Source organism: Malaclemys terrapin, chromosome 11 (genome assembly GCF_027887155.1).
Source record: "Malaclemys terrapin pileata isolate rMalTer1 chromosome 11, rMalTer1.hap1, whole genome shotgun sequence".
Taxonomy (NCBI): domain Eukaryota; kingdom Metazoa; phylum Chordata; order Testudines; family Emydidae; genus Malaclemys; species Malaclemys terrapin.
In genome coordinates, this window is record NC_071515.1 from 36,786,412 (window position 1) to 36,809,479 (window position 23,068).

The 23,068-nt window shown below is 43.5% G+C and overlaps 1 protein-coding gene across 1 annotated transcript; it reads left to right on the forward strand.

Annotated features, from left to right (window-relative positions):
- On the forward strand, positions 1-20,218 carry LOC128845392 (cytochrome c, testis-specific). The gene is made up of 3 exons (XM_054044031.1): positions 1-152; positions 17,566-17,740; positions 20,070-20,218. Exons 2-3 carry the CDS (start codon positions 17,572-17,574, stop codon positions 20,216-20,218), a joined length of 318 nt encoding a protein of 105 aa, XP_053900006.1. The 5' UTR covers positions 1-152; positions 17,566-17,571.
- Positions 20,219-23,068: the final 2,850 nt, after the last annotated feature.

Sequence of the window (23,068 nt, forward strand, 5' to 3'; positions counted from 1 at the left end):
GCCAAACCGGTCCATGGGCTTGTTTCGCACTGCGCGGGGAGGGGCAGGAGCCGGCGTTATGCAAGGGGGAGATGCGCTGCCGGACTGTGGCGGAGGCTAGGGAGGGTAACGCGGGATGAGAGAGTCGCTAAAGCAGGGAGCCAGCTGCACAGGTGCCAAAACAGGGTGTGGGTGGCACAGGGGCTTGCATAACTGCTGGATAGTCCATCTCAACATCCCTTTCCCTGGGTGTGGTGATAAAGGCAGCCCAGTGACTAGACACAGCCACTCTTCTCGGCTGAGAATGTATTGCCCTGACAAAGGAGATGTGCTTCAGTTAAAAAATGTTACACATCCACCCTCCTAAAAATTTTCATATGTGGTTTTTGGTGGTTAAAAGAATTGTGAGTTTGTGTAGGTGTAAAATGTCTGCACTGAGTCTCAGAGCAGCTCCCAGATGTGTCGTAGCTGCTGTTCTGAGTGCCTGAATGGTGCTTCATTTTCTGTAATCCACTGCACGTATCATTTTGCTCCATTTATTTATTTAAACATTATGTTTTTATGGCTTATTCTTAGCACACCATCATTTACCTTGGTTAACATTGTGTAGATGAATGTTGTGTTATTTAATGTATTATTTAATATTAAACACTCAGCTCTCTAAGTGGTGCTTTTTAGCAGTAGATCTCAAAGCACTTTTACAAAGCCTCAGGGCCCAATCTGGTAGGTAGACTGTATGTGAGAGGAGGGTGGGGGATCATCTACCTGGAGGATCCCACCAGGCTTTAGGCAGGAGCTGGGCCTCAGGACTAAGGTGGCTTTGTGTATGCTCACCAGCAGAAAGTTAGGCACCCAGGGAATTTAGGCATCTACAGGGCTAGGGGGCAGCTGGGTGGGGATTTTGAGGATCTCAGTTTTTTATTTGGGCACATAAAGTAGCAGACAGGCACCTAAATCCCTATGTGGCTCTAGTTTCTAAAATTATTTTCAGAAGCATTTGAGCAGGTTAGGTGCCTAAATCCTATTGAAATGATGGGTTAGGTACCTAGCCTTCTTAAGCACTTTTAAAAATTCCACTAGGCACCTGTCTGCATTTTTAGACATCTAAATACCTCTGGAAGTCTGGCCCTTTGTTCCTAGCTGTATGATCTTGCATATGGCTGTATTAAAACACATTTTGTTTGAATGGGCGCAGCCTACCAAACAATATAGATCACTTTGTATGACTGCTCTGTCATCATTTAACTCTCTTCCAATCTTTATATCATCTGCAAATTTTATCAGCAGTGATTTTGTATTTACTTTCAAGTGATAGCATCAGGCCTAGTACTCATCCCTATGGAACCCCACTAGACTATCGAGTCATTCTCACTCTCTCTCTGGCTGAATGCATTTTTAATTATTTATACACAATGGAACAGCTTTAACAGGAGATACAAAGACCTAAATCAGAATATCCCATAGCCCAGTAGTTAGGGCACTTATATTAGCAGCAGGAAACTCATGTTCAAATCCCTTCTCTTCCTTCTCAGATGGTGGGGGAAATGAGAATGGAGAGGGGTAACTAGTGGTGTTCCCCAAGGATCAGTCCTAGGACCAATCCTATTCAACTTATTCATAAATGATTTGGAGAAAGGGGTAAAAAGTGAGGTGGCAAAGTTTGGAGATGATACTAAACTGCTCAAGATAGTTAAGACCAAAGCAGACTGTGAAGAACTTCAAAAAGATCTCACAAAACAGTGATTGGGCAATAAAATAGCAAATGAAATTTAATGTGGATAAATGTAAAGTAATGCACATTGGGAAAAATAATCCCAACTATACATACAATATGATGGGGGCTAATTTAGCTACAAACAAATCAAGAAAAATATCTTGGAGTCATCGTGGATAGTTCTCTGAAGGTGTGCAGAGGCGGACAAAAAAGCAAACAGGATGTTAGGAATCATTAAAAAGGGGATAGAGAATAAGACGGAGAATATATTATTGCCCTTATATAAATCGATGGTACACCCACATCTTGAATATTACGTACAGATGTGGTCTCCTCATCTCAAAAAAGATATACTGGCACTAGAAAAGGTTCAGAGAAGGGCAACTAAAATGATTAGGGGTTTGGAACGGGTCCCATATGAGGAGAGATTCAAGAGGCTAGGACTTTTCAGCTTGGTAAAGAGGAGACTAGGGGGGATATGATAGAGGTATATAAAATCATGAGTGATGTGGAGAAAGTAGATAAGGAAAAGTTATTTACTTATTCCCATAACACAAGAACTAGGGGTCACCAAATGAAATTAATAGGCAGCAGGTTTAAAACAAATACAAGGAAGTTCTTCTTCACACAGTGCGCAGTCAACTTGTGGAACTCCTTATCTGAATAGTAGAAAAAATAGTAAATATGGCAGGCGACCAGCTTGGCTAAATAGTGAAATCCTTGCTGATCTTAAACGCAAAAAAGAAGCTTACAAGAAGTGGAAGATTGGACAAATGACCAGGGAGGAGTATAAAAATATTGCTCGGGCATGCAGGAGTGAAATCAGGAAGGCCAAATCACACTTGGAGTTGCAGTTAGCAAGAGATGTTAAGAGTAACAAGAAGGGTTTCTTCAGGTATGTTAGCAACAAGAAGAAAATCAAGGGAAGTGTGGGCCCCTTACTGAATGAGGGAGGCAACCTAGTGACCGAGGATGTGGAAAAAGCTAATGTACTCAATTATTTTTTTGCCTCTGTCTTCACGCACAAGGTCAGCTCCCAGATTGCTGCACTGGGCAGTACAGCATGGGGAGAAGGTGACCAACCCTCTGTGGAGAAAGAAGTGGTTCGGGACTATTTAGAAAAACTGGATGTGCACAAGTCCATGGGGCCGGATGCGCTGCATCCGAGGGTGCTAAAGGAGTTGGCGGGTGAGATTGCAGAGCCATTAGCCATTATTTTTGAAAACTCATGGCGATCGGGGGAGGTCCCAGATGACCGGAAAAAGGCTAATGTAGTGCCCATCTTTAAAAAAGGGAAGAAGGAGGATCCGGGGAACTACAGGCCAGTCAGCCTTACCTCAGTCCCTGGAAAAATCATGGAGCAGGTTCTCAAGGAATCAATTATGAAACATTTAGAGGAGAGGAAAGTGATCAGGAACAGTCAGCATGGATTCACGAAGGGGAAGTCGTGCCTGACTAACCTAATTGCCTTCTATGATGAGATAACTGGCTCTGTGGATGAGGGGAAAGCAGTGGATGTGTTATTCCTTGACTTTAGCAAAGCTTTTGATACGGTCTCCCACAGTATTCTTGCCGCCAAGTTAAAGAAGTATGGGCTGGATGAATGGACTGTAAGGTGGATAGAAAGCTGGCTAGATCGTCGGGCTCAATGGGTAGTGATCAATAGCTCCATGTCTAGTTGGCAGCCGGTTTCAAGTGGAGTGCCCCAAGGGTCGGTCCTGGGGCCGGTTTTGTTTAATATCTTTATTAATGATCTGGAGGATGGTGTGGACTGCACTCTCAGCAAGTTTGCAGATGACACTAAACTAGGAGGCGTGGTAGACACACTAGAGGGTAGGGATCGGATACAGAGGGACCTAGACAAATTAGAGGATTGGGCCGAAAAAAACCTGATGAGGTTCAACAAGGACAAGTGCAGAGTCCTGCACTTAGGACGGAAGAATCCCATGCACTGCTACAGATTAGGGACCGAATGGCTAGGTAGCAGTTCTGCAGAAAAGGACCTAGGGGTCACAGTGGACGAGAAGCTGGATATGAGTCAACAGTGTGCTCTTGTTGCCAAGAAGGCTAACGGCATTTTGGGCTGTATAAGTAGGGGCATTGCCAGCAGATCGAGGAACGTGATCGTTCCCCTTTATTCGACATTGGTGAGGCCTCATCTGGAATACTGTGTCCAGTTTTGGACCCCACACTACAAGAAGGATGTGGAAAAATTGGAAAGAGTCTAGCGGAGGGCAACAAAAATGATTAGGGGTCTGGAGCACATGACTTATGAGGAGAGGCTGAGGGAACTGGGATTGTTTAGTCTCCAGAAGAGAAGAATGAGGGGGGATTTGATAGCAGCCTTCAACTACCTGAAGGGGGGTTCCAAAGAGGATGGAGCTCGGCTGTTCTCAGTGGTGGCAGATGACAGAACAAGGAGCAATGGTCTCAAGTTGCAGTGGGGGAGGTCCAGGTTGGATATCAGGAAAAACTATTTCACTAGGAGGGTGGTGAAACACTGGAATGCGTTACCTAGGGAGGTGGTGGAGTCTCCTTCCTTGGAGGTTTTTAAGGCCCGGCTTGACAAAGCCCTGGCTGGGATGATTTAGCTGGGAATTGGTCCTGCTTTGAGCAGGGGGTTGGACTAGATGACCTCTTGAGGTCCCTTCCAACTCTGATATTCTATGATTCTATGAGGAAGTTGTAAAGACTAGGACTATAACAGCGTTTAAAAGAGAAATGGATAAATTCATGGCTGTTAAGACCATTAATGGCTATTAGCCAGGATGGGTAAGGAATGGTGTCCCTAGACTCTGTTTGTCAGAGGGTGGAGATGGATGGCAGGAGAGAGATCACTTGATCATTACCTGTTAGATTCACTCCCTCTGGGGCACCTGGCATTGGCCACTGTTGGTAGACAGGATACTGGGCTAGATGGACCTTTGGTCTGACCCAGTACGGCCGTTCTTATGTTCTAATTGAACTGGGATCTCTTGCATCCCAGGTGAATTCTATAACCACTGAGCTAAATGATATTTCTGTCTCCTTCCACATTTTGTGTGCTGTTAGGCATGCACCACCACTGTTATTTCAAGAGACCACTTAGATACTAGACTCCAGGAGGGGTTTCCTAACTGTGAATCTCAAGAACAATAAGATGCCTAACTCCCTGAGAGGGGCAAGGTTAGGCCACATCCCTCTTCTCACCATCTGCTATTGGCTAGTTTAGGCAGCTCTCTACCTAATCTGCTGGGTTTTGTGGATCCCATTCTCAGGTGCCTATCTCTTCCAATCCATTGTGTAGGGAACCTAGGCATTTACTTCAGGGTTTGTTGATTCCACTGTGTGTTTAGGCACCTAAAATGTAGGTGTTGCAATGCTCACCGATACAGAGCCTAAATCCTTTTGTGGATTTGGACCTGAATGTCTCATAATTTTTAATGTACAGTATTTATGCTCACTACTCCCCAGTGAGGTTGGGAAGTGCTATTACTCCCATTTTATTGCTGGGAAACTGAGACAAAGAGAAACTATGGAACTTGCCTAAAGTCACATAGAAAATCTATAGCAAAGCAAGGAGGTCTGGCATAGCAAAGAGGAGCTACTTACATTTGGTCTACACTCAAACACTGAGTGTACACCACAAAAACCACAACAGACCAGCTAAATGTTACCAGCATTTCACCCTTGTCCTGAGGATTTCTTCTAAGATACTGCCTTAACTTATCCCTCACTATGCCCCAGAGTCAGAGACCACTATAATGTATGCCACAGGAGTGCTGTCAATCCTCATGACAAGAGGACCCTCTTATGCACCTCTGCAGACACAACCTACAGAACTCAGTGCTGAAATAAGGCATAATTGATCCATGCTTTCTTGTCACATCACAGTGATAGATCTGCCAACCTGCTCACACTAATCCCTCCACCATTCAATACAACTACACTCAACATAGTGAATGCAGCTGGAGTGCATGCAGATAAATTCTAAATTTCAAATCTGTGGAACCAAACACAACACATCACAAACTAAGGCAGTCTTGGTTTCCTCTGGTCTAGTTACTATTCGCCGCTCCAGGCCAATTGGGGGGGCTGCAGGATGAGGGAGGTGCTGGCCGCGGCTTCTCGCAGCCCCCATTGCCCTGGAGCAGCAAACCACAGCCAGTGGGAGCCGCGATGGGCCGAACCTGCAGACGCGGCAAGTAAACAAACCAGCCTGGCCCGCCAGGGGGCTTACCCTGGTGGGCCGCGGGCCAAAGGTTGCCGATCCCTGGGATAAGGGAAACAGGGGCCCAGCATGCGGATCCCCTTGGCAGCAGCTGGTTCTCCCCGTTAAGCAGGCCCATCAAACCCTCCCCCTGACAAGCCCCACCTCCCCTGCATCTGTATCACCCCGATGAGCCCCCCCCGACACCCTCCCCACTGAGCCCCAACTACCTTCACCTAGACCCCCACCCAAATGAACCCTGTAGATAAATCTCTGTATTAAGCATCTTCACATAACTTTCATATGACTTTGTATTATGCCTCTCTATAACACGTTGTATTAAGCCAATCCATATATAACCTTCAAGTTTCATATGACTTTGTATTATGCCTCTTCATATAACCCTGTATTAAGCTACAGGGAAACACTGCTATAATGCGCCCCGCAATAACGCGAATACGGCTATAACGTGATCATAAGGTGGCTCCTGCCACCCCAAGCGCCAAAAAAAAAAAAAAAAAAAGCATCCGGAGTGCCGCTGAAGCACAAAAAAAAAGAAAAAGCGGCCGGAGCGCCGCTGAAGCGCGCACACACACACACAAAAATAGAAAGAAAAAGCGGCCGGAGCGCCGTCGAGGCACACCAAAAAAAAAAAAAGAAAAAAAGAAAAAGCGGCCGGAGTGCTGCCGAAGAAAAACAAAAAAAGGAATGTGCCTTCCCCACTGCCTCTTTCCCCGCTTCTCCTTTTGGTGGGAAAAGAATCATAGAATATCAGAGTTGGAAGGGACCTCAAGAGGTCATCTAGTCCAACCCCCTGCTCAAAGCAGGACCAATTCCCAGCTAAATCATCCCAGCCAGGGCTTTGTCAAGCCGGGCCTTAAAAACCTCCAAGGAAGGAGACTCCACCACCTCCCTAGGTAACGCATTCCAGTGTTTCACCACCCTCCTAGTGAAATAGTTTTTCCTGATATCCAACCTGGACCTCCCCCACTGCAACTTGAGACCATTGCTCCTTGTTCTGTCATCTGCCACCACTGAGAACAGCCGAGCTCCATCCTCTTTGGAACCCCCCTTCAGGTAGTTGAAGGCTGCTATCAAATCCCCCCTCATTCTTCTCTTCTGGAGACTAAACAATCCCAGTTCCCTCAGCCTCTCCTCATAAGTCATGTGCTCCAGACCCCTAATCATTTTTGTTGCCCTCCGCTAGACTCTTTCCAATTTTTCCACATCCTTCTTGTAGTGTGGGGTCCAAAACTGGACACAGTATTCCAGATGAGGCCTCACCAATGTCGAATAAAGGGGAACGATCACGTTCCTCGATCTGCTGGCAATGCCCCTACTTATACAGCCCAAAATGCCGTTAGCCTTCTTGGCAACAAGAGCACACTGTTGACTCATATCCAGCTTCTCGTCCACTGTGACCCCTAGGTCCTTTTCTGCAGAACTGCTACCTAGCCATTCGGTCCCTAGTCTGTAGCAGTGCATGGGATTCTTCCGTCCTAAGTGCAGGACTCTGCACTTGTCCTTGTTGAACCTCATCAGGTTTTTTTCGGCCCAATCCTCTAATTTGTCTAGGTCCCTCTGTATCCGATCCCTACCCTCTAGTGTGTCTACCACGCCTCCTAGTTTAGTGTCATCTGCAAACTTGCTGAGAGTGCAGTCCACACCATCCTCCAGATCATTAATAAAGATATTAAACAAAACCGGCCCCAGGACCGACCCTTGGGGCACTCCACTTGAAACCGGCTGCCAACTAGACATGGAGCTATTGATCACTACCCATTGAGCCCGACGATCTAGCCAGCTTTCTATCCACCTTACAGTCCATTCATCCAGCCCATACTTCTTTAACTTGGCGGCAAGAATACTGTGGGAGACCGTATCAAAAGCTTTGCTAAAGTCAAGGAATAACACATCCACTGCTTTCCCCTCATCCACAGAGCCAGTTATCTCATCATAGAAGGCAATTAGGTTAGTCAGGCACGACTTCCCCTTCGTGAATCCATGCTGACGGTTCCTGATCACTTTCCTCTCCTCTAAATGTTTCATAATTGATTCCTTGAGAACCTGCTCCATGATTTTTCCAGGGACTGAGGTAAGGCTGACTGGCCTGTAGTTCCCCGGATCCTCCTTCTTCCCTTTTTTAAAGATGGGCACTACATTAGCCTTTTTCCGGTCATCTGGGACCTCCCCCGATCGCCATGAGTTTTCAAAAATAATGGCTAATGGCTCTGCAATCTCACCCGCCAACTCCTTTAGCACCCTCGGATGCAGCGCATCCGGCCCCATGGACTTGTGCACATCCAGTTTTTCTAAATAGTCCCGAACCACTTCTTTCTCCACAGAGGGCTGGTCACCTTCTCCCCATGCTGTACTGCCCAGTGCAGCAATCTGGGAGCTGACCTTGTGCGTGAAGACAGAGGCAAAAAAATCATTGAGTACATTAGCTTTTTCCACATCCTCGGTCACTAGGTTGCCTCCCTCATTCAGTAAGGGGCCCACACTTTCCTTGATTTTCTTCTTGTTGCTAACATACCTGAAGAAACCCTTCTTGTTACTCTTAAAAGCCATTCTCCTCCCCAGCTGCTCCTCCCTCCTCCTCTGCCCCTTGCAGGTCTCCCCTGCTCTCTGCCCAAAAGAAATTGACCGGCTTGAAACTATCGGGCTTGAAATGGTAAAATTTTGGTAACCTCGCTATACCGCAACCCCGCATTTATTGCAATTGAAATTCTTGGACCCCAATCATCGCGTTATAGCAGGGTTTCACTGTATTTTCATACAACTTTGTATTAAGTCCTTTGATATAGGAACTTTGTATCGGATCCCTATGTAGAAAAACGTATAGCAAACTTTGTGTTAAGCCTTGGTATAATGTTATAGCCCCTAAGAATAGTTAAAGTAGAAGAAAAATGTCTTTTTGCTAGGAGTAGAATAAGCTCTACCCCCCCCCCCCTTTAATCAATTGCCCTGTTGAATGAATGAGGTGTGAATGAGCAAGGCGTGGAAGGCAAGCACCTCCAGACAGCTAGTTGGAGAGGGGATGGAAGACAGACCCAAGGACAATAAAACTTGTTAAGGGGGCTCACTAAAGAAAAGCAGACATATTGACCGCCTCGGGGGGGGGGGGGGGGGGGGGGGGTTGGGATTAGAAGCAAGCACCTTCTTTTGGAAACACCCTCTTTGAACAGCAGTGGGACAACACCCAGAAGGAAGCAGCACAAAGGACCAACACACACACACACAAAACCCCCAACACCACAGTGTCAGTTAGTAGCAAATCCTGATTGAATGTACTTTCTGACTCATCCTGCCACAGACAGCTCTGGCTCTTGTCAGGGGCCAGCAGAAAATTACCAGAGCACGTCCTGCATCTGGGCAGCAGCACAATGCAAGTCCAGGCCCACTTCTGCTCCAACTATGGCCCTGTCCTACATTCATAGGGCCTGGCAGAATAGCTCTCTGCAGTCTCCTCTAGTCCAGTGTAATGGTAGGTGTCCCGCCACTTCCTCCTGTCAGGGAGATTCCCCAGTGCTCTCCCTACATGCTCCCTCTCTCACTCCTCTTGCCTTTTATTGTCCTAGATACCCCAGCTGGGTGCTCCAACCTCATTACCAGAATGGCTGACTGTTTACAAAAGAGGGAGGAGATCCTTTTGTTGGCTTGAGATACCTGGAGTGTGTATTGTAGCAGGAGCATAGCAGCTTTTCCCTGACTACCCACAGGGATTTTTTACCATTATGGGTGCTGGCAATGTGCTCTGGCAGGAATGAGGACTAACAGGCACACATTTACCCTGTGAAAGATACAAACTTCCCTTCCACTGGAGCTGCTATATAGAAGCTTTAAAATAGACTTAAGGGATTTCCCTACTGGCTGGGTTGCAGGTGGGTATGGTTTGGAAGAAGCTGGGAATGAGAAACAAAGTGTGTTTTGGGGGGCCTGGTGCAATCTGTCCCACTCCCCAGTTCTAGCAGAGGCAGGTGCTGGTGTCGGATTTTTTGGCCGCACAAACCTTCAAACAGACTTTAATACAATGTCCATCCCTCATTGAGATGCTCCTTATGCTACATACGTTGTTTTCCCCTTTTCATCCCATAGGCTCGTTAGTGTCACAGGGAGACGGCTATGGGCCCTGCTGCCCAGGGGCGCGCATTCTCAGGGTGGGGGCAGGATGGAACTCCGGAGGAGGGGGGGAGAAGGGCGCCCACGAGCTTAGTAGGAGCCAATAGGATCACTGCATCTCCTACAGGCAGTTGGGCAGAGAAGACACTAGTTTCGAAGTGCCGTTAACGGCGACACCTGTCGGCGGAGATGGTACGGTCTAGTCTCTATCGAAACAGTGGGGTGCCCTAGGGCCAGGTCCCGGGGCCATTGGTGCACCAATCAGCAGGCGGAGTGCTGGATTATGCGGTCTGTGATTGGATGGTTCTATTGTGACACACACTCCTTCCCCCGGGACCGGCAGAGAGTGTGAAGTGGCTGCGGGGTTAGTTATTGGAGCTGTTCCCGCCAGTGACCGGCGAGGGGCGGGCTCATGTTCGGGTGGGAGGTACCGGGGGAGGGGGCTCATGGAGCGGGGTGGCCACGCCTGAGGGCGCGGCTCGCTGCGGGCGGTAGCGTGGGCGGGGACTGGGCGCTACAGGCGGGTGGGCCATAGAACCCCGCGGGGGCGGGGGAAGGAAGCGTTGGAAGGGGAACCACCCGTCCACTCTGCGGCAGTGGCCCCGATGCGCCGCGGGGAGGATCTGGGTGGAACAGGAACCCGAGGGAGCTGCCCCAGGAAACCTGTGCTCTGCGTGCAAGCGACTTCCCGTGGGGTCTCTCCCTTGCAGGGCTTTTCGGGGGGGGGAGCTATTACCTATACTTCAGGGGCTGTCGCCCAATGTTTTCCTACCAGATGCAATGCTCTAAGGCTTAACATCCCATGAAAAGGGATCACTGTAATCGTTGCGCAGCTTGATACATCTCTCCAGCAGGAAAATCTTCCTACCATAGTCAGAATTGTACTTAATTCCATCCAGTTACCGCTACTTCCACCTTGTGGTAGTACCCTATATAATCTCACTCCTCCCCCCGCTTTAGGTTTACACCTTTCTCATAGGTGGTTGTGTTTCTCACCTCTTCCTTGCCCTAGTTCAGCCACACTATGCATTTTTTTTAAGTTTTCAGCATAATTGTTCATATAATTTTAATGTGAACTTTCTTACTTGCAGAACATAAAGATCACAATTAAAGTTCTACATAAACTCTTCAGCCCTAACATAGTAAAAATCATACCTGCTGCTTGTTTGTAAATGAAATTGTTTAGAATTCAATTTACTATATAGTCCTTCCCTTGAAGAACTAGTCATCTAAAGTGCAGGGAATCAAGCTTTATTCTCTTTTAAAATTTTAATCAAGCTTTATTCTCTTAAAATTTTAATTAAGCGTTTTTAAATGTCTATACTGATTTTCTGGCTATAAAAACAATTACAAGTAGACTAGTGATGATTCACAACACACTAGAAGAAATATGATTTGACATGCATACATGACTGTTCTTTCCCTCCCATTGTTCTGCTTAATTGTAAATTGCCTATTGTATTCTGTAATTTTTAACTTTATATCTAAGTGTCAATTTCAGTTTAATTTAAACTAGGATGGTATTTAAGGCTGATGATATTTTATTCTTGCTTATGTACAGTTTTGGGACCCTTTAAAGACATTTCTTATTCTGGTTTCAACTGGAATGTAACCTTATCTATCAGGGACTCAAGTTATCAGTTTCTGGACTGAAGGTAAAGGCTGCCAGTCACTTGATCAGCTGTTGCAGTTCCCAGCTCTGTCAGACTGAGGTGTTTCCAGCTGTGGTGATTATTCAAATAGTTTTTTTATATTTTAAAAAATTAAGTAGGGGAATTACGGTAGGGATGAGATCAGAGGTTCTCAAACTGGGGGTTGTGACCCCTCAGAGGGTCATGAGGTTATTATTGGCGGGTCACGAGCTGTCAGCCTCCACCCCCAAACCCCACTTCACTTCCAGCATTTATAATAGTGTTAAATATAAAAAATGTTTTTAATTTATCTGAGGGGGTCACACTCAGAGGCTTGCTGTGTGAAAGGGGTCACCAATACAAAGGTTTGAGAACCACTGGATTAGATTAATGATTCAGAAGAGTCCCATTACCTTCCATAATGTCTGTCTGAGGTACCTTCCCCACATGTGTCAGCTATGTCACTTTGATGTTCCTTTGAAACACTGGCATATCTGAAGAGAGCTACTGCTTTCTTACGCAGACAACATGGAAGTTAAATTGTGCTGGATTAAAATGGGTTAGAGTCAGAAGAATTAGTATAAACATGTTGTGTGGCCAGAGTGGTTAAAAAATCAATTTTAAAATGGATTTTTTGTTTAAAAGTTGGATTTTATTTAAGTTACAGGTTTGTTTTTAAAAATAAATTTAAATAAAATTAAATTTGAAATTGACAGCCTGTGTTAAAGCCTACACTTACTACAGTCTATTAAAGAAATCACATTAAGCAATATACGTCTGCTGCCAAGTTTTAAAGAAAGTCAAACCACTGAACTGGTAGAAGTCACCAGCTAAGCATCTGGAACAAGTGCTAAACTAGCTTCTGACAGCAGTAGCCTCTTCTGCAGGTGTATTTCCTTCACTTAAGTAGTTCTGGTCAATGACTAGTTCATTCAAAGTTAAGAAATCAAATGGGAGTTGGGGGAAAAAAAAAAGTAGGAAAGTTTGTTTTCCTCTTTCAATCGATGAATAGGTGTGAAGATGAGATCTACTAGGTCTAAAATCTTCAACAATCACTTAAATTCACTACTGAGAGATATTTCCTTTGTTTAATAAATCAGTTTTAAGTACAAGATATATTTTTTTATCCAGGACATTTAAGGTAGTTTTATTTAATAAGAAAATTGTTGTTTGTGTATTAACAAAATTTGCATTTACATCCAAAGAGAGCTTGACAGAAAAAAAGTCACAAGTGTGTGTGTGTATATATAAATAGATTTTCTAACAATGTAAAAATTAAGACTCTGAATAAGAGTTATACAATTGCTTGTGTGTATATATATGTAGTGCAGGGGTCGGCAACGTTCGGCACGCGGCTCACCAGGGTAAGCACCCTGGCGGGCCGGGCCAGTTTTATTTACCTGCTGATGCGCAGGTTCGGCCGATCGCGGCCCCCACTGCTTAGCCAAAAAAAAAAGAAAAAAGCACCAAATGTAGTGTAAAGGTTGTATTTAGTTGCAAATCAATATTCTTTGTTACCAATCAAGGAGAATCAGCCTCTCTTTCAGAAAATAACAAAGGTACAAATTAAAAGAAAATTAATCATGGTTTTCTGGTTGGTGAATTAGTCATAATTAAAATCAGTAATTTTGAAATCAATCCCCCATGTATGGTTCTGTATTCTCTCAAAATTACTTCAATTACAGATTTGTTCAGTTCACATGCCAAAAAGTTTCTTTTCCTAACTGCCAATGCTGTAGACTCAATGTGGGAGAAAACAGAACAAAAACCCACAGCTTTTTTTAAAATCTTGTATATAAATCACCAGTAACAGTTTCCACAATTAAAATTTAGCTGACAGTTTTCCTGGTGTAGGAGACAAAATAAAATTGTTTGCTTATTCATAGTTACAGTAGCTTTCTAGTGCCTACTGTAGTCCGTTTCCTTTTATTAGTAAAGTAAATTGAGTATGACTTAAAAGTAGGGAACAGATGCCTTGAATAAAGGCCCATCTCTGCATAATCACTTTGAGGTTTTCAAAAGCACTAACTCTGACCTAACTCTGCTCCCACTGTATGCATCCGAAGAAGTGGGCGGTAGTCCACGAAAGCTTATGCGCTAATAAATTTGTTAGTCTCTAAGGTGCCACAAGTACTCCTGTTCTTTCTGCTCCCACTGTAATCAATGGCAAAACTGATTGACTTCGGTAGGAGCAGAGTTAGGCCAGAGTTAGTGCTTTTGGAAAAAAAAATATTTAAACCTTAACTCTGATTGGCATAAATTTGAACTTCATTGTGTTTCTTACTTTATTTTTGGCATGTTTGTGTTTCAAACTGTGAACCGTCCTCCTGTTACAGGTGGAAAAAGGAAGTTTGGTGGGTAGGTAAAGACCAAAACAGAGGGCCACATTGTGCCCTGACGATCCACAAGGGACTAGGGACTTTTCTGCACATGGGTCATCCCCTATGTATCAGCATCTTCTATAGTACCTTCCCTTTGGAAACATTGGAGAGCCCTTGGAGTAGGGGTGGCCAATCTGAGCCTGAGAAGGAGCCAGAATTTACCAACGTACATTGCCAAAGAGCCATAGTAAGATGTCAGCAGCCCCCATTAGCTCCCAGCGCCTCCCACCCACCAGCAGCCCTGCCGATCAATGCCTTCCCCCTCCCTCCCGATCAGCTGTTTTGTGGCATGCAGGAGGCTGGTGGTGGGGGGAGGAGCAAGGGCATGGCAGGCTCAGGGGAGGGGGTTGGAAGGGGTGGAGTGGGTGCAGGGCCTGTGGCAGAGCCAAGGTTGAGCAGTGAGCACCGCCAGCACACTGGAAAGTTGGTGCCTGTACAAGGAGTCGCATATTAACTTCTGAAGAGTCGCATGTGGCTCCGGAGCCACAGGTTGGCCACCCCTGCCTTGGAGGATTGTGGATCCATTTATGGGGTAGCAGGGTGTTAGGCCGACTCTATTCCAAGCCTGCAGAGTAATACAATCTAAACCATTTGGTAGATCTGAACAGAAACAAGTATAGTTGTAAAACCTGCCCTCCCTCCCTCAACGTAAGATGTTGAAGAAAATTTCATGGGGGAACACTCATGAAGTCTTTTGGCTACTATATAGGTTTGAGATTTGGACCAATATTTTTAAGGGTGGTCAAACAAGCATTGTATAGAGAAATCATGTATTAAACGCCTTATTGTCCTTAACTCTGCTGGCTAGAGACTACTCCTTATGTCTCTTTGTTTCCCTTATCAATTTTCTGTAAGTCCTAGCTTCTGATTACCATTCATTACTCAACATCCCTTTTAGTCTATTTGTTATGTTATTTTTTAGAGGGGAAGTAAAGGCAGCTATAAACCAGGTTGTTTTTTTAAACCATCACAGCCGCCTTTGTCTGCAGGATTATAGCTTTTGGGACATCTAGTAAAGCAGCGGTCGGCAACCTTTCAGAAGTGGTGTGCCCAATCTTCATTTATTCACTCTAATTTAAGGTTTTGCATGCCGGTAATACATTTTAATGTTTTTAGAAGTTATTTTTCTAGAATAACTAAACTATTGTTGTACGTAAAGTAAATAAGGTTTTTAAAATGTTTAGGAAGCTTCATTTAAAATTAAATTAAAATCCAGAGGCCCCCAGACCAGTGGCCAGGACCCAGGCAGTGTGAGTGCCACTGAAAATCAGCTCGCATGCCGCCTTTGGCACACATGCCATAGGTTGCCTATCCCTGTAGTAAAGTGTGCTTAAGCAATTCCCAGTCATATTTTTCTGATTAAATTATTCCGGGTGATAATTGTTTTCAGCTTTGTGAAATTGTCTCTTTTAAAGCACCAAATATATATATATCATTGTTCTGGGGTTTATTCTGTTTGCACAATAAATATGATCAAGTCATGATCACTTGTGCCTAAGTTACCATTAATTTTTAGCTCTGATTCTTTATCCATCAAGATGAGATCTAATATTGATTATCCCCTGTGTTGGATGCAACATTTTTTGAGTTGATATAATACTTAGAAATTCCAAGCATGTGTTAGTACTGGCACAATTAGACCTCCAACATGTGTCATTCAAACTGGAGTCCCACATGATCAAACAGCTTTTTTCCCCCTACACATTATAGATGGTCTCCTTACATACCGTACTTGTCACCATTTCCTAGTGTGATTTGGTGGTCTGTAGCAGACACCAGCTAATGCCCCATCTAGTGCTTTATCGATTGCTTCATAAGCATTCCTGGAAACAACTCCAGTCCTGGCCAGAGTTAAGGCATATTCTTCTATGCGTGGCAGTACCTGTATCAACCATTGTGCTCTTTTATCCACTTGGATGTGGAGTTTGTGTTGCACAAAGGATATGTATATGCACACTTGGGTGGTATTCTTCCAGTGGAAGGCAGCTATGACTCTGCCACTTATCAGATTGGGAGGTTTTCTAGGCAGCTGCTCAGATTGCTGGGTAAGTCTACACTACCAGAGGATATATCTCTGTAACTTGAGATAGGATGTCCCTGTGTAAATATCTGCCGAAGTCTCGAAGAGGTCAGAACAAACTGAATGAAACTAATCCCTAAAATCCAGTCAAGTAGGGTATTTTTTTGTGGGCAATTGGATCAATCTGTGATTCTGTTACAGAGGTTGGTTTACAGATGGGGCATCTCCCTGCATCAGAAGGTGAGAGGTTCTCCCCCCCCCCCCACGCACACACAGGCAGATTTCTGGCAGTTTCAGGGGGACAGTGGTCTGGGGGAGGTTTCTTGCCCCTTTTATTTCTAACACAGTTGCCATGTTTTATGTAAATCCTCTTGTATACTCTGCTGAATATGTGTCACCTCTGTGTGGTTTCCTTATAGATCCGGTCTATTTTAGGGGAAAAAAAAGAAAAAAAAAAAACCTTTCAACCATTGTTGGGTGAAAGGTTCTCACTATATGGGCTAGTTAAAGGTGGTACACAGTCTCTGTACCTACAGTAAAAATGTTCTGTTTTGGCCATTTTAATGCCAGAAGCATCAGTCTTGAGACCTTTGTCATTTAGAAGGAAATCCTTAAAAAAAAATTATATAAAGGGAATTTTTCAATTGTAGGTGACATCAGTTAACCTACAGATGCTACTAATTAAGTTATTCATTCAGTATTTGTGGTCATTGAGTTTGTGAAAGATTAGGAAACATTGGTTGAGATCTTCAACCCCTCTTTGTGCTCTTTGTCAGGTAAGCTGTCTATATTGGTGTAACAAGGCTCCAGCTAGGGGAAGATTCTTGGGCAGGCACAGTGGAGACACACCTCTACTTCGATATAATGCTGTCTTCGGGAGCCAAAAAGTCTTACCCCGTTATAAGTGAAACCGCGTTATATCAAACTTGCTTTGATCCACTGGAGTGCGCAGCCCCTCCCTCCCCCTCCGGAGCACTGCTTTACCACCTTCTATCCGAATTCGTGTTATATCAGGTCGCGTTATATTGGGGTAGAGGTGTAGTTGTAAAGCTGTCTTCCAAGAACCCTGGTGTAAGGGGTATGCTGGGATGGGAGGGATGCATCAGCAGTGGGCCACAGTACTGCAGATATTCTGGGCAGAACTTTGACCCTAGGGTCATCTAAATTACCCAGAGCTGCCAAGATTTAGGAGGGTACTAAGAAGTGTCTTAGAGTCACCGTAGCCCCCTTACTTCTGGGCTGCAAGTTTTGTGTTGCACCTTGAAGAGCGGTAGCACAGAATCTCAACTGTAATGGTAGTAGCTGGCTATACTAGAGTTTATTTAAAAAATAAAAATTTAAAAACCAAACCTGTTCACAGAATGGGCAAATGACATAAAGGACTTTCAAAAATTTTCATCTTTTCTCTCCTGCTTTGCTAGACAGAAGTAAAAGTAGGGCAATGATGGTAAATGTAACCAAAAGGGTAATCTTTGTAATCTTTTCAAAAACATTGTACAATTTCATTTTTCTGTTTTGCTTTGTCATAGACCAAAATGGGTGATGCTGAAAAAGGCAAGAAGCTCTTTGTTCAGAAATGCTCTCAGTGCCACACAGTTGAAAAAGGAGGGCCGCACAAGACTGGCCCAAATCTTTGGGGTCTGTTTGGTCGCAAAACAGGACAAGCTGCAGGATTCTCTTACTCAGATTCAAACAAGAACAAAGGTAAAAACAAAAGGGTGACATGGGGTGAGGTGCAGGACTGGAAGCATAAAGAAGCAAAATTAATTCCATTCTTGCTATATCTTAAAAATCTTTACAAAACTACCCTCATAGCTATTAAATGACAGTATTGCAAGATGAACCTGAACCACATCTTCAGAAACAAAGTGCTTTTTAACTGAGATTTTAGTATCTTCTTCCAGCACATCTGTTTTTTGATATCTGGCTATTTACTTCCTTTCCAGGATTTTACATTAAAATCTGCCTTCTGACAGTGCCTATTTCTTGAAGTGATGTTGATCCTTTAGTCTGATCTTGCTTCAGTTGGTCACTGCTCTCTACTGGCATTGCATTGGTGTATAGTCTCTTTACTTATTGGCACTGGACTAATCTTAGCTCTCAGATTATTATATGCGGATGTGTCCATGTGCACTATTTTAATACAAATGATTGTGAAAGTAAAGAGGTGTTTAAAAGTATTGTTACATAATTAGATACAATGGTGTTCATTTTGGGTTTATTTGGGTCAAGGTATTAATTGCAAATATTATTCTTAGTTTAAGTTATTTAAAACTTTTTGGAATTCCTTGACTCTTCAGTTTTACTGGGATCCCGCCAGGGCGAGGGGGAGGACATTCAGTCTTATACTGGGACCTTATTTATACAAAGAAATCATGTATTTCATTGTTAGTGTCTGTTCTAAAAGTGCTCGTGTGAACTAATAGTGCAAGTGATTACTACAAGTAAGCCATCAACAACAGGATGTCTAAATATACTTTAGACTACGACTTAATACATCAACCATATTGGTCAATTTATCTCCTGAACACAGAGGTCAGACATAAGTGGTGCTGCTATTACTAATCTTTCAGTAGCCTTCACTACTGTTGACCATAATCTGTCATTGATATGCCCATGAGAATTAAAGGTGGAAGCTAACACTGAAACTGTTTCATCTTGTAAGTGGATCCATTCCCTGCTTTAGCACTCTTTGGCATTAGACTATGGCACTACAGGGGTTCACCTCCAGTACTCCTGTTGATTATATCTTTGAGCCTGTTTCAGTACAACTTACCATCACATCTAGTCCAGACTCTGCCAAGGTAACAAAAGTCCAAAACAAGAGTTTACACAAACAAAAGGTTCTTCCACCCTGCTTAGGCTTCTCATCACCCCAGCCTCATGTTCCCCTCTCATCTACCTTTAAGTCTTTCTGATACCTTCCCTGGAGTCCTTTCATGGTCTCAGAGCCTTCCACAAGAACCTATCTTACTCTATGTAGTCCTCCTTTAGGAGTTTTCTCAGCCCTCATGCGGCCCAGTTTTGGGCTATCACCTGACCCCATTTAGTTCTGCCTCTTCTGGTTAAACTGGAGTTAATTATGGCCCAGGAGAGCTGACTGAAGAGGGCTGGCTGCCCCAGGCTTCCTGGCCTTTAAAGGGGTGGGCAACCCTGTTACACACCTGTTCCTGTTAGAGAAATTCTAGAGAGTAGCAGTGAAACTGCTGTTTTTTTCTGAAGGTCCTCTATTGCCACCCTTCATGTTCAACATTTATGAACCCACTGTGGGAGGAAATACAGTGTGAGCTAGAGTGTCAGTATGCAGATAATCAGCTCTACATCTTTTTAACAGAATTACAAGTAGCTTTCCCTGTGCTCTCCCAATATCTAGGAGAGACAGACAATAACTAAAGCTAACTGTTTACATATCATCTGAAAAAGATGGAGGTGCTGCTGACTTGGCAGAGGGAAATGCTTTAAAGAGCTGGCAAAATTTATAACCATTGTGTATAATCAACAGTTTCTGTGAACACTTTTGCCAATAAATGGACAATCTCAGGATTCAAAAGAGAGCTTGCTCAACCCTAAGTAAAGATCACATTGATTTAAAACACAAGTCTGAATACATTACTGGAAAGCATGGTCTCACTGGCACTTGAATGATGAAGATATTTGTATAGATTAAAAGTAGCAAACGTTATTCAAAAGTGTTCTGTTTAGCTGAACTGGCTTTAAACATTAATCTTTCCAAGATGCTCAATATAATCTGGATTATTAAAATGAGTCAAAAGTAAATACAGTATGTACCAGTTGTGTGTTTAATGTGAAATGTGTTCAAGCAATAATGAAAACTGGATTTAATTTATCATTCATTCTCATTCTTTTTTCCCTCCCTTGGAATTTAGGACAAACTGAGTAGCTTACTTTCAGAGCTGCATACCCTAGATTTTGAGATCTTGAATATGCTTGATACGCTTAGCTATATGTGGAGTCAAGTGGTAGGACATTAATAAAATGTAAGCAATTCATCATTATTGTCTAAACTTTCCAGGTGTTGTGTGGAATGAAAATACACTGATGGAGTATTTGGAGAACCCTAAGAAATATATTCCTGGAACTAAAATGATTTTTGCTGGCATTAAAAAGAAGAATGAGAGAGCAGATGTTATTGCATACTTGAAAAAGGCAACTTCTTCATGAAGTGTTCTTACAACTACTGTGATGTCAGAAAGTGTTTCAAAATTTGAATCTCTCTTGTATCAGTATTCATGTTTCAGTAGTCTGTTAATATTTGTTTATTAGGTACTGGTCTTAGCATCTGAAAATATCAGTCTTTATTTGATTTTTGCTAAGCCTACTACCAAAACAAAATAAGGGTGAGCACTATGTAAACTATTTCTATGATGGTAAAGGTGGGCCTGGCCCTGTACAGACATTTCAAAAGAAAAATATTGTTCCCTTTTCCAAGGAGCTTCCAACTGAAGGGTCCAATCCTGCATATACTGGTATATATCTGGAATTATACACACACATAACTTTACATTGAAATCGATGTGACTGTTCAGGTTAGTACAGTTACTCAGACGTATAAGTAAGTGGTTGTAGCAATGGACCCTAATGCTTCTTCCTTGAAGATTTCACTTAGGCAAAATTCTCAACCAAATCAGTGAGGGCTCAGTATTTTGCAGGATTCAGCCCTAACTTAAAAGAGCAAGGGATGACAAACAGTGGAGAAAAAGCCAGTCAGCATTGTATCAAGATGTTAGTATAAAAGTGAAGCTGGAGGGATTGGATTAGCTACAGTTTGATCTGTAGATAATTTCAAAACTTTAGCTCATTCCTTGTATTAGTGTTTCTTTATGTGTTAAAAGGACATAACTGTCCACCAATCAGCAGTCTCTTCATTACAGGTTTTTTCACTCTATGTGTTCACTACATGAGTCAAAGATATTAAGGTATCCAGCCCCCTTACTATAAACAAACAAACAAGATATGGCATAGCTCAAATGATGGTAATAATAAGCAGGAATATTTTCACCTTTAGTTCATACTCACAACTGTTCTGGTAGCCTATATAAAATGTAATGGCTTAGCCTGGGTCTGAGAGGACAGGATTACTACCTGAGCTGAGACCTTACTTGGGTACTTTAGAGAATTCAAGGATTATATGGGCATGGAAACTTCATTAAGGCACTTCGGGCTCAGGCTGTGAAGGTCTCATTTATGCTGTGCCATGCCTATTCTAGGGTTATAAATCTTGCACCTTTCAAATGGCAAACCTTGAAAACGAGGTTGGAGTGGGGATTGAGGAAATTAAGAGCGTACATCTTTGAATAGTGAAATCTGCATCTATTTTATATCTTTTTATTAGACAGACTGCTTAGCCGTACTGCTGACAGTACTAGGTCTTCCCAGGGTTCTGTAAATACTGAGGTGTTAACTTACATTATTGTTACAGGCAGTACTTTCATGTGTTTGGCCATTAATGATCTGTGCAGAATGTATCCCAATAACATTAAAGATGTTAGTAACAAGAAAACGTATAAAATACATTACACATCTAAATTTAATTTTAAATAATTTCATTTTTTTACAATACTAGTTAAGCACTACAGTGTAACCATCATATATATTATATGTATAAATATATAATATATATTAACTACTACAGTGATTGATGCTAGAGAAAAAAAGTCTTGGTGGGTCTCTCAAACTTTTCCATAGCCTCCCCATCATGATCCCCATCCCTCTTAACAATATGAAAAAGGTAGCATCATTGTAACCCCCGGGCATTATGACCCAGAGGTTGAGAATTCACATCTTAAAATTTGTAGGGTAGGTTGTCTGCAAGTTCTGGCAGATATCACTGCAGCAGTTTAGGATCAGTTCACATTTCCAAGGTCAGCTTCACAATCACAAGAGCTAGACCTCTTTTTTTTTTTTTTTTTTTTTTAAATGAAAGGAAAGGGAAAGGTGGATGGTTGCAGCCCCCCTGAAACCTGTTTGACTCTTTCCTTCCAGCACCCAGGTTGTGACTCTCAGGTTAAGAACACTTGCCTTGAACAATTAAATTAATATATATTTCAGCATGGTTGAGGTAAGCCTTAGTTGAATGAAGAAAGCACCAATACAATTCCCATTTATCGATATAGCACCAATCAGATACAGTATATAGGTATTGCTCATAATCCCTACATTGTTCTAGCACTTAGCAACAAAGCCTTGCAATGTTCCTTTGAGGTGGGGAAGTACTGTTCTGCACTGGGCAGCATCCAGGGGTGGCTCTTGGGCCTGACTGCCAGGAAGAGCAGCCGAACATGCCAGGGGGAGCCGGTGCAGTGGGAGGACAGAGTCCCCCTCTCCCTCCCAGGTAACGCGGGATTGGGAGGGGATGGGGAGAGTGTGGGGGCCCTGGACTGGGAGTGGGGCAGGGAGGAGTCAGGTGGGGAGATCACATGTCCTCCCCTTTAGCTGGTGCCCCCTTTGTGTCCCTCCCATGAGTCTTGCATGCCTCACTGCAGTTTGGGAAACCCATTTCCACAAATCCATCCACTATGTCCTACACATTGCCCAGAGTCACAGTCCTTTGGAGTAGTAGATGATTAATGACCTTTTACATTTGCATGGGTTTTCCTACTCCAAAATGATTTCCCACTGAGCTGTAGCAATTTGGCATTGCAAGCTTCCAGAGTGAAATCATTATTCACTTTTCCACTATCAACACAGCTCTCATTCCGGTGTCCCTGCGCTGGAGGATTGGGGTGAGCTTGGCACACACATCCACAAATATTGTCTTCCATATCCAAAAGATGCATAGCCACTGCTCATGATCCCAAATCTGCATTAGAATATGATCCCACCAGTCAGTGCTCTTTTCTCAGGTCTAGAAGCAGCACTCCACCATCTGCAGCTGCTCTGTGAATGCCACCAACAACCTTGAATTGTTTTTCCATTGTGTCCCTCAGAAAACTATCCTCCAAGAAACTGTCATATCACCCACTGTTACAGTACTTTCTGTGGATCTGCAGTTAAAGGAGAATCGTACATCTT

Excerpts from the sequence above, each read along its gene's own strand:
- LOC128845392 (XM_054044031.1), top strand. The coding sequence starts at position 17,572 with ATGGGTGATGCTGAAAAAGGCAAGAAGCTCTTTGTTCAGAAATGCTCT. Across the intron at positions 17,741-20,069 it reads AGATTCAAACAAGAACAAAG|GTGTTGTGTGGAATGAAAAT; the intron begins GTAAAAACAAAA and ends TAAACTTTCCAG.